Here is a 12,584-nt window from a genome sequence, read left to right on the forward strand (position 1 = left end):
TGGTGGGTATTAGAGAGGGCACGGATTGCATGGAGCACTGGGTGTGGTGCAAAAACAATGAATACTGTTACGCTGAAAAAAATAAATTAATTAAAAAAGAAAAGAAAAGAAAAGACCCCCACAGAACTCTTTTCTGCCATGTGAGAATAAAAGGATAAGCTGGAGACCAGGGTACCCTAACCACCCCAGCACCCTGACTTCCAGCCTCCAGAACTATGAACAATAATAAATGTCTGCTGTCCACGAGCTACCCAGTCTTTGGTATTTTGTTATCGCAGCCTCAACAAATTACACACTGTCTTTAAATTCAACCCAAATCCCATCTCTTCCATCACGACACCAGAACTCTCTTTTCATTTTTTTTTAAATTTTTTATTTTTTATAAACATATATTTTTATCCCCAGGGGTACAGGTCTGTGAATCACCAGGTTTACACACTTCACAGCACTCACCAAAGCACATACCCTCACCAATGTCCATAATCCCACCCCCTTCTCCCAAACCCCCTCCCCCCAGCAACCCTCAGTTTGTTTTGTGAGATTAAGAGTCACTTATGGTTTGTCTCCCTCCCAATCCCATCTTGTTTCATTTATTCTCTTTTCATTTTAATTCAAAAACTACCATGGCACTTTTCATTACTGCTTAAATTCATTAAAATGCTAACTGGAGTCTGGGTTAGTTCCATTTTGGTGACTAAAGGGAACGATCTAGGATATGACTAGCCACTGCTTGCTTCACATCACAACCCACAGGATTTAAAGGTCATATATATATATACACATATATATACATAGTTTACAATCAAAAACAACTGACCATGTCATTATATTTTGTGATAATAATTAATAATTATACATAATGACCATATGTCATTATGATAGGACCATATCATGAAGTATAATGTAAGTGCTATAAATAAATGCTAAGAGGTAAGGGTATAAGTGAAAACAACAACAAAACAAGCAAGCCAAAGCAGCACAAAAAGAGATTATTTCCACAAAGGCCAGCGAAGGTCTCAGAAAGAGAGAGCACTTTAACAAGGTCTTGAAAGATGGTCAAAGCGTGGGCCACCGGGTTGGTGGGGCAGTCGGCTGAGCGCCAGACTCTTAGTTTTGGCTCAGGCCCTGATCTCAGGGTTGTGAGACTGAGCCCTGCGTCCGGCTCAGCGCAGACACTGCTTTGGTTTTTCTCTTCCTCTCCCGCTGCTCTCCCCCCAACAAAAAAATTTTTCTGATCTTAAAAAAAATATGGTCAAAGCAGAGTTGCAGACGGGAACTCGGGCTTGAAAAAAGGCAAAGGACATTCCTTCCTCCAAGACAGAGCCTCTGTGGCCTCTTCTTCACTATGGAGTCATGAAAGTTCAACCCACCAGCTGTCATTTTCAATCAGCATCTCCTCTGCGTAAATTACACAGGGATACTTTGCTCATCCTGGGTTATTTTATCTCACTGAACAAACAGTATGTTGTGATTAAAGTTGTTTGTCAAAAACTGACAGCAATGACAGGCAGCTTCAAAAGGTTCTTCACTGCAACCTCACAGGGTTTCTCTTTTCCTTCTTCCAAGTGGTTACAGCAGGTCAACTCAGTACCCTGCTGCTGCTCCGTGTTCTCTGTCTTTCTGGAATGATGAGGACTATAATATTGCTGAAGTCAACACTGGGACTAGGAGACAGCTTCTGACAAGGAATTGGATTGATGCTTTTTTTTTTTCCAAGTTCTGATGTGACATGTGACCCGACAACACTGCTCAGGTGTCTCCACTTCTCCCCTTAGTTTCAAGACTCTGACTTACCAGCAGGTTCCCACTCACTCTGCCCCCCCAACAGACTTCTGTAATTGTAGTCCTACAAATTCAACTGTCAACATGTTTATCTTTCTCCACTAATAAATTTTAAGATCTTTGAGAATAGGAGGTATTAGTTTTTATAGTCAACAAAGTGAAAATAATACAAGTTTAGAGAAACTGGAAAAAAGAGAGATTTTCTAAGTTTTGCATTGTAATAATTAACTTATTATTAATTAAGATTTAATGATCACTAGTGTTAACACATTTTTAGCTAAGTGTATATTTTTAGCTAAGCCTATAAATGTATTTTAATAAAATTAGGAGAAAATTTATTTTAAGTATAATTTATAAACCATAAAATATACCCAATGTACATATAAAATTTAATGACTGAATAAATCTAGAGTTCTACAGCCATTATAACTCAAATTTGTCAAATCATTAAAACAAACTAGCACAGGAACAATTTCATGTCACCAGAGTCGGTGACAGTTTACGGCCAATCCCGGCTCCCAGCTCTAGCTCCAGGCAATCACAGGTCTCTGCTTTCAGTCTTCATAGATTGACTCCTTCCAGAAATTTTATGTATATATGACCAGGCTTATATAACCAAGCATAGTGTTTTCAAGGTCCAAACATGCTGAAGCACTTTATGAGTAGTTAGCTTCTTTTTATCGTATGGATATGCAACATTTTGTTTATCAATTCAACAATTGAGGGACATTTAGATTGTTTCCTGATTTTGCCTATTCAGCATGGTAATGTTACGAATATTCATGTACATGTCTTTGTGCAGAAGTATGTTTTCCTTTCTCCTGGGGAGATGATATGATACCTAAGAGTGGAAACACTGGGTTATATGCTAATTTCATATTCAACGTTTAACAACTACCCAAATGTTTTCCAAAGTGGCTGTCCCATTTGATATTCCCACCAGCAAAGTACGAGGGTTCCAGTTACTCTACATCCTTTGTCAACACTTGGTATTGTTGGTTTTTTTGATTATAATCATGGGTATTGGGTATACAGTCACACCTCACTATGGTGTTAATTTTCATTTAGTTCATGACTAACAACTTTGAGCATCACTTCATGGGCTTATTAGCTACTACTATGTCCTCTTTGGTAAAATACATACTCAAATTGTTTTCTCATTTACAAATTTGGAGCAGTCTTCTAATTGTTGACTTTTGGACTTTCTAATGTAATTTAGATATTTCGGACATGAATCTTTTATCAGATATGTTATTTGAGAATATTTTCTCCTAATTTGTGGCTGATCTGAGAAAGTCTTTAACTTTCATTTTTGAAGGATATTTTTTTGTTACTTGTGGAATTTTTGGTTTATAGGTTGTTTAGTCAACTGCCTCTTGCTTCCTCCTCTGGTTTAGATAACAGGTTAGATCTTAAACATACTTTCCCCTCCCCCCTAAATGTAACAAATTGCTTTACACCTATTGCCTTCAAGATTTTCTCTTTGTCTCTGTCTTTCAGAGACAAACTTAGAGTATGACAAGTGCAAATTTTAGTTTCTTTACATTTCTCCTAAGACGGAGGTCATTTATCTTCTTGAATTAATAGATTAATTCCATTTTTCAACAATTAAAGTAAGTTTTTAGCAATTATTCTTTCAAATATATTTTTGCCCCTCTGTCTCCTCTAAGACTGTCAACTTCCTTTCCAATATACATGACATATCTATTTTTTAATGAATATTAGAGTCTCTTTGTTTACTATTGTCCTTGACTATTCCCTTACATTAAAGAATTTACCTTAATCTAGAGCTTAAAGATAAATGACACTAAATTCTGTCAGTGGTCAAGACACTGGTCATGAATTAATTACTGTGCACAGTTGGTCATCCTTTGACATTTCTGTTAATAGATCACACATAGATCAACAATACAACTTCAAATACTGAGAAATAACACAGGCACCAATGGACTGAATTTTTATACAGCAACCTGTAGCAGCAATGATAATAGTATCAAGATAAGCAGTTTATATGTAGATTATGGACTCCCGTAACTTTTCTAGATTAGAAATTCTGAAGAGAAGAAAGTACCGTCCTTGAAACAAACATTTTAGTTCAAAGACTCCAGTTAAAATCCAAACTTAACTGTTTATTAGTAAATTGTGTGATATAAGATAACTTGTTATCTCCAGGCCTCCATTACCACCTCTTAATACAGAGATATTTATATCTACACATAACACAGGAATACTGGGAGAATTAAATGAGGTAGCGTTTTTAAAAGGTAAGCATAGTAGATACTGGAAAACGTCCTTAGAGATTTTTAGCCAATTATAAACACCTCAGATTAGAACTAGTTGTATAATCCTAAAAACATTTAAAACATAAATGTATCACAGCTCAATTTACATTTCCAATAAAATATTTATATTTATATTTCCAAATATAATTGGAAATCTCTATTTCCAAATAAAATAGAAAATGTAATATAAAATTTTTACAAACTTAAAGGGGACAAAAAATAAGTTACTTCATTAAAAATCTCCATCCTTTAAAATTAAAGACATGCAAAGGAAAACATATGATTTTCAGTTTTTAAAGTCACATGATCTAACAGCTTGCAAATTTTTTGTTGATATCAACTGGCAGACACCCATCAAATTATTCATTCTTACAAGGAATAACAATTTTGGCAATTAACATAAGCTTATTTAAAATCAAAGTCTAGACTCATAGATTTTTATCTTCCATTTAAAGAAAAACTTGTTTGTCAAATGTCAAATGCTCTGAAGCAATTCATGTTAATTTTTTCAGTGACAGACATAAAGGATTATTATTAGAGGGCTTAAAAGAAATATTTTAAAAACAATAAATGTGCATCACATTACAGCATGTGTGTATGAAGCATACTGATGATACAATTAAGGATCCTTTACCCAGGTAATGATTCATGCTGTACTATTATTTTAATCGTAAAGCTGTAAGATCATACAGTCCAAACCCCTTCATTACAAAAATGAAGAAATTAAAGACTAAATATGTTAGGTGACTCATTTATGCTCATGTAGCTAGGGGCACAGCCTTCACCAAGACTCAATATTTTCCAACTTGTTCTAGGTTGCTTTTCCAACTGTACTTCTCTGCTTAGCAGCCTGAAAAGAATCCATATACAGTTTTGATCATAGAGGTTTCTGTCCCAACAGTCATGTAATATAGTAGAATAACACTAAAGGATTTGGAATTTATTCGTTCATTCTGTCATTCACTCACTCACACGTACTGAGTCACCATCAGGCATCAGGCATCAGGTACTGGCCTGGATACTGGGTAGAAGACCCAAATTTGCCATTTACTTATATGACTTTGGACAAAAATCTCTTTAGATCTCAGTTTCTTAATTACTAAAATGAAGATAATATCAACCTTTCTCACGATGTTGAAAGAATGACTAAATGAGATTATGTACTTGGAAGTGTGGGGTAAGGTCCCCAATTTAGGTACAACTGATGTGTTATCTGAATTGCACCACCATATGAACAATTGCCACATGAAGGCCAGATCTCAAACATTAACATGATCAGGACTGAACTTCTTATCTTTCCCCTCCTATAACCACCTCTACCCCATAGTGCCTTTTTTACTATTGGCTTCACTATTTATTCATGAATGTCAAAATCTTGGAATATTCTGAATATCCCATTTCTATCAAGCTCCATATGTAGTCAAACACCAAGCCCTACCAGATATCCCTCTTAAGTCCTTCCCAAACATATTCATCTCCTCTCCTCCTCTTCCCCCTGCCCCCCCTCAACTGCCAAGGCTTCTTTATAGAGCTTTATCATTTTATGCCCTATGTACTTCATTATCTTTTAGTCCCTCTAAACTAGCTGCATAACCTGAACTGAAAATAGGGAGATTCAGTAAAGAGCTGCATGTAGAAGGGTGAGGGGTGCCAGGTGGTTCAGTCAGTTAAGGGTCTGCCTTTGGCTCAGGTCATGATCCTGGGTTCTTGGGACTGAGTCTCGCATCGGGCTCCTTGCTCAGCAGGGAGTGTGCTTCTCCCTCTACATGCAGTTCCCCTTGCTTGTGCTCTCTCTCTCTTTGACAAATAAATAAAATATTAAAAAAAAATTGTTCTCTATTAGAGTATCTAGATTTCTCTTAACATAACTCTTGCCTAAGAAAAGTATTAGGTATTCAAAAATTCACAAAAGATGATAATTGGTTCCCTTCTATCCTTTCACTGGGCAAATCTTAGTCAAAAAAAGAACAAAAACAAAAACAAAAAACAAAACAACTGTTGAACACCTACATTATAGTATCACAGAGCAAGAACACAGACATTTCGAAGTTGTTTGTACAGATGGATAGCCTGGGGCACCTGGGTGACTCAGTCAGTTGAGTGTCCTACTCTTGATTTTGGTTCAGGTCGTGATTTCAGGGTCACGAGATCCAGCCCCGTGTCAGGTTTGGTGCTCAGTGCAGAGTCTGCTTGTCCTTCTCCCTTGCTCCTCCCCCCACTTGTGTTCACTCTCTCTATTTAACAAGTAAATATATATTTTTAAAATTTATTTACTTGACAGAGAGAGAGATGGTGAGAGGGAACGTAGCCAGGGGGAGGCTTTCCACTGAGCAGGGAGCCTGATATGGGTCTAGATATCAGGACCCTGAGATCACGACCTGAGCAGAAGGCAGACACTTAATGACTGAGCAGCCCAGGAACCCCAACAAACAAACAAATAAATGAAATCTTAAAAAAAAAAAAAAAAAAAAAAAAAAAAAAAGATGGCTATCCTAAGAAACTTTACTCGTGTTCAAACCATCCCAGTATCTCCTGACTCTACTCTTACCATCAAAATCCATGAAGATATCATATGAGAATAAAAAATAGAAAAGCTGGCCCACAGCACTGCTGCTTAATTTCTCTAAGCTGCCATCAAAAACAGAATGAGTCTCAAAGCACCTGAACCTGAATTAAGCCAGTTAAGCACTCTAGCTCTGAGATAAAATTTAAAGGCTATCTCTGGACATAAATCCAGGTAAGATTAGAGTTGCTGACAAGTATTTCTACTTTAGGTGAAAATTATGTGTTAAAATCTAAATTCCCAGGTAAGCTTCTAAGTGGCAAGCTGCCACTTGAAACCTACTTTCTGCTTTCCTCCTTTAAAAATCTTCCTGCTGTTGACATTTTGTGAATAAGGAAATTGACCAAAATAGCAGAAAAGAGGCAAACTCAAATTAAAGTTCTTCATCTCAATTGAGCAAGCCATGCTACACCCTCAACAATGTAAAGATGGAAAAACGTAAAAATGCAAAAATGAGCATATCCCAAACATCACCCACCCCAATCCTAAGTATTTCAAACTCTAGCACCAGATACACAGAGGAGTTATTTTACATGAATTATTATTATTAGCGAAAGGAAGCAATGGTGCTAGCTTTTGCTTCCACACATACAGAGCAGAAAAATGAGAAAAATAAGACTGAGAGGCGGGAATGAGAAGGCAAGAGAGGAGTAAATTACCAAAACTGACCCAAAGTTTAATTCCTCTTCTTACTATCAGGTCATTTATCTCCATTTTAAAATCACTGAGAAGTCATATTTTATTAGGAAACCTCAAAATACTTCATTTAACGTAAAATACGATGTCATTTTGTAATCTGTTCCTCCAGTCCTCAACAACTCTTGCAGCATTCCCTGATCTCCAGGGTAGTCAAAGCTCTGAGTTTGAAGACCCCGTGGAAAAACAAAACTGTAACATGGAGGGAGATGGTTCCTGAGAGATGGCACAAACCAGCTCCTGGGTTCCACAATCAGGGTTACAGAGGCCCAGAGCCATGAGGTGGTGTTATAGACTGAAGCACGTCCCCCAAAATTCACATGTTGAAGTCCTAACCCCAGGACGTCAGCACGTAACTGTACTTGAAGACAGGGGGGTTTCAGAGGTAATTAGGTTAAACTGAGATCATTAGAGTGGGCTCTAATCCAATATGATTGGTGTCCTTACAAGAAAAGGAAAGTGGATGCAGGTACAGAGGGAAGATGATGGGAACACACAGGGAGAAGATGGCCATCCACAAGCCAAGGAGAAATGCTTAAAATTGATCCATCCTTCATGGTCCTCTGAAGCAGGACCCTGACACCCTGACCTCAGACTTCCAGCCTCCAGAACTATGACACGATAAATTTCTGTTATCTAAGCCATTCAGCCTGTGGTACTTTCTTTCAGGGGCCCTAGCATAGTAATATAAGTGACTTGCCTCATGTTGTCTGCTAGGTGATGGAAAACAGAGCCAGGATCAAACCCAGATCTCCAGACTCTAATATCCATGGGGCTTTCCATCTCACTACATTCCCTTCCAATTTAACTCCCTGTTTTTGCTCAAAGTCCTCTCCCACAAAAGTCTTAACACGTATTCAGCTTGTTAAGGACCACGCTAAAAATACATGTTTAGGCTGAACTCTAGTGAGCTCCACTCCCACATCGCCAAGAAGACATTTTCGTATAGATGTATCACAAACTCAGAGTCCAAAACCCATATTCACTACTCCACAGCGTTAGCACGACACCATTTTGGAACCTAAGAAAGTCTGGGTACAAGATCTAATGCCTTGGACAAGTCATCTAACCTCTCTAAGCCTCAGTTCCATACTCCTAACACAGATTCTATAAATAGTATAAACTCTATACAAAAGCCCTTTGAAAGGCTCATGTGAATAGATAACTGCCCTTGTGAACCACAAAGTGTTAAAAACAACACAAATTATTTCTCTTTCTGGCACCATTTTTTTACTCATTCAAACTCAAAACCACTTATGTTTCTCTCTCAAATAATTTATAACCAGTAATCCACGATGCGCTAGCATTTCTTTCCCTACAAATCATTTTTTGTCACTGCTTTCCAATAAATCCAGGTCCTAATTTCAAATCCGCACAACTTTGAATGACTGATTTATCAGCTCCAGATTCCTCCTCCTCTAATCTGTATCATACCCTAATATCAGATTTATCTTTCTAAAACACTCAGCTCCAAAGGCTTCAGAGGCTCCCAAACTGGGGGAACGAAGTCCCAGCCACAGAGGCCTGCATTCTATGACAAAACTGCCTCTCAGGGCCCATTCCCAAGCCTCTCTCTAGGCTTACCTTGTGCCCAACAGCTTTGCCTCATACCCAGGCAGTATGAACAGATCGACAACAACTTCAGTTTGACCCTACTTGTTTGTCCCCTTGAACTTTCCACTGATGAGTCCAACTGTCACCACTGGATCCTCTAATACCATTATAAACTTTATTTGAACCTTGAACCAAGGCTGGCACGAACAGCAAGGGCAGGCTGGGAAACTGCGGTGTATACCCCGCATATTAGGGAGTGTGCCTGCTGCCCAGTTTCATGTCCTCTTGCTTCTCTGTTGGCCTAGCATCTCTTTGCCCCTTTCCTACTCCCCAGCACTCAGGGTCTACCAAAATCAAATTCAAGAGCGCTTCACCTTGCCTCCCTCCAGAGCCCAATGGGAACCACTGCTCCATCTCAGCCAGTGGTTTCCAATCCCATAAGACTGAGCACCCTCTTTGTATAACAATATTTGTAAAGATGCCTTTACAAGAACATTTTCAGCTAAGTAGGAATGAAGGAAAACAAACGAAAGTGGTATGAACAGCAGAATGAGAGGTGAGAAAGTGAAAACAGAAAGGAAGCCTCTCAGAAACAAATGTAAATTGTAATGATAGTTGTGAGAAACAAATCAGACCAGTGACAGACTACATTTAATTCCCCAATACCTTAATGACATTCTTGCAGTAAATCACTCACAGTTATTTTATTGTGAACCAGCTATAGTTCCCTCAAGGCAAAAAATAATCTGTAGCCTTATGTCAAGATAATTTGTACTTTTTAAAATGTAGTGAAGGGAGTATAATGCTACGTGAAATTAGTCACTCAGAGAAAGACAAATACCATATGATTTCATCCGTATCTGGAATTTAAGGAAAAAACAAAAAACAAGCAAAAACCAGAACAAGCCAAAAAACAGCCTCTTACATACAGAAAACAAATAGAGGGGAGGGAGGTAGGTAGGGGGACAGGTGAAATAGGTAAAGGGGATTGAGAATACATTTATCATGCTGAGCACTGAGTAATGTATAGAAGTATTGAATCACTATATTGTACACCTGAAACTAACATAACACTATTATTAAAAGTTTCTTAAAAATGTAGTGGAAGGGGGCACCTGGGTGGCTCAGTGGGTTAGGCCTCTGCCTTCAGCTCAGGTCATGATCTCAGGGTTCTGGGATCGAGTCCCACATCAAGCTCTCTGGATAGCAGGGAGCCTGCTTCCCCCTCTTTCTCTGCCTGCCTCTCTGCCTACTTGTGATCTCTCTCTCTGTAACATAAAGAAATACAAAATCTTAAAAAAAAAAAAAGGAGTGGAAGGGGGTGCCTGGATGGCTCAGTTGTTAAGCCTCTGCCTTCAGCTCAGGTCATGATCTCAGGGTACTGGGATCAAGCCCCACATCAGGCTCTCTGCTCAGTGGGGAGCTTCCCTTCCTCTCCCTCTGCCTGCCTATCTGCCTACTTGTAAACTCTTTCTCTCTGTCAAATAAATAAATAAAATCTTAAAAAAAAAACGTAGTGGAGGGAAAGCTATTAATAAAAGTTCTAAAACTGGGGCGCCTGGGTGACTCAGTGGGTTAAAGCCTCTGGCTTCGGCTCAGGTCATGACCCCAGGGTCCTGGGATTGAGCCTCGCATCAGGCTCTCTGTTCAACAGGGAGCCTGCTTCCCTTCCTCTCCCTCTGCCTGCCTCTCTGCCTACTTGTGATCTCTGTCTTTCAAATAAATAAATAAAATTTTAAAAATAAAAATAAATAAATAAAAGTTCTAAAACTGAACTGAAAATTTCCCACTAATAAAAAGATATTTTATTCTCTTGGGGTAGAGAAACTATGCAGAAATAAAGCAAAATATAAAACAATTTTATTATATAAAAATTAAAACATATACGTAACAAACTATGTTGTTAAAAGAAATTTTTAGAAAAATGACAGAATGAAAGAAAATATTATAAGATAAATGATGCTAATATATAAAGAGTATCTCTAAATCAATAAGAATAACCAATAGAAAAAATGGTAAAGGACAGGAGCAAAGAAATCAAGAAAGAAGAAATACAAATGACTAATAAGATAGGATGAGGCCACTATTTATAAGGACTTTTCTTTAAAGTCATGAATATAAAGTAATGTTTAATTAATGTGTACCTTAGAAACCCTACAAACAAAACCAGGAATATAAAATTCCTTAGTCAGCTTTAGTCTCACCATCAATACACAGAAGGTTTCCCCCACACACACCTGAGTATACAGCAGGATTGTCTTATTTTATTTAACATGACTTGACATGATTTCAAGAGATACTGATTTTTAAATTTCCGTTTACACTTTCCAATGAGATATAACCATATAATTTACAAACTCTGCATATGCAGAGGTGAGTAATATTTAAACAGCTACAGACATCAAGTAAACACAAAAGCAAAGATAACGAGAAAATGCCTACCTTCCCTGATAGCTGTAAAAGGTGTACCTTCTTCTTCTTGCAGCCTAATCACCTTCAGGGCTACCAACTTCCCATTCACTCTGGCGGAAACAAAAGAAAAGATGAGAAGTGAATCCATGAAAATATGTTCCCGTTATGGCGCTAATTTCCTTACGATTTATATTTTATGCATTTTTGCACTGAAAATGTCAGTGACTCAATTATGCTGCCACAACAAGATTAATTTCAGTAAGGTTGGGAATTTTATATCATCATCATAAATATTCACATTTTAAATAGTCCCATTTAAAATATTCACAGTAGCCTCATCTAAGATTTCACCAAAGTTTTCTATGATTCACTCTATGTTCCTTCCAGAATGAAACTAGTGCTTAACAAAATCACCAAACTTGATCAATTATTCTCAGATTAATTAGAAATCAAGAAGTTAAAATAAATCTCCTTAGTTTTTCCAAGAGCTCCTTCATTTCCTTGGTTAAAATGTCTTCATCTTCAGTCTTAAGCCGAGGTCATTCAAGCCCCAAGTTCAGAAGCCTGACTCTCAGACTTCTATCCTCTTTCCGTTCTTTCCTCCTCTTTCTCTATCACCCATTCCTCCCTTTCTCATTATTTCTCTCTCTTTTTTTTTTTTTTACTAGAGCCTCCTAAAATTACATTTGGTTTGAATGTGTCTTATGATACATACAGTATACCATCAAAATAAAAGTTATGAATGTTTTACTATTATAAGATTACACAAAACCTATCCAAGCAGATGGTTATTCCAGATGCATTCTAAATGTGTATTGGCTCTAATTAAAAGTCAGATTGCACTCGGCAGATAACTTTTTTATCTAGTCAATTCTGTGAACAAATACATGACAATCTACATTGGTCTTCTAGGTAAATGCTCTCCTTTACCTTTACTAGGCCTAGCAGCATCCTTTGTTAGTAAGAATAGATAAAACAAGCACACACTGCAAATGTAAAAGGTACAAGAAGGCATTTGATGAACAGTAAGTCTCCCTGCTACACTCCTTCAGCGCCCAGCTCCCGTACTGTGAGGTCACTGGTTACCATTGTTCATATACACTTAACCACACACACACACACACACACACACACACACGGTAGTATGCTGGACAGAGTACACTGTACATCGGTTTTACCTTAATAAATTTGATGACTTCCTCATAAATTCATAGAGAAAACTTTCTATTACTTTTGAAAGACCACAGGGTACCCCTTCGTATAAGTATAGTATACTTCATTTAATCCCAGTCTTC

The 12,584-nt window shown here is 37.7% G+C and overlaps 1 protein-coding gene across 3 annotated transcripts in view; it reads right to left on the minus strand.

Annotated features, from left to right (window-relative positions):
- Nucleotides 1-12,584, minus strand: part of CDK14 (cyclin dependent kinase 14) — a 575,395-nt gene that overhangs the window by 372,203 nt on the left and 190,608 nt on the right. For all 3 annotated transcript variants that reach the window (XM_059396884.1, XM_059396886.1, XM_059396885.1), the window contains one exon: nt 11,320-11,399. In XM_059396884.1, coding sequence (XP_059252867.1) covers nt 11,320-11,399 — 80 coding nt within the window. The remainder of the gene's footprint in view (nt 1-11,319; nt 11,400-12,584) is intronic.

Source organism: Mustela nigripes, chromosome 4 (genome assembly GCF_022355385.1).
Source record: "Mustela nigripes isolate SB6536 chromosome 4, MUSNIG.SB6536, whole genome shotgun sequence".
Classification (NCBI taxonomy): domain Eukaryota; kingdom Metazoa; phylum Chordata; class Mammalia; order Carnivora; family Mustelidae; genus Mustela; species Mustela nigripes.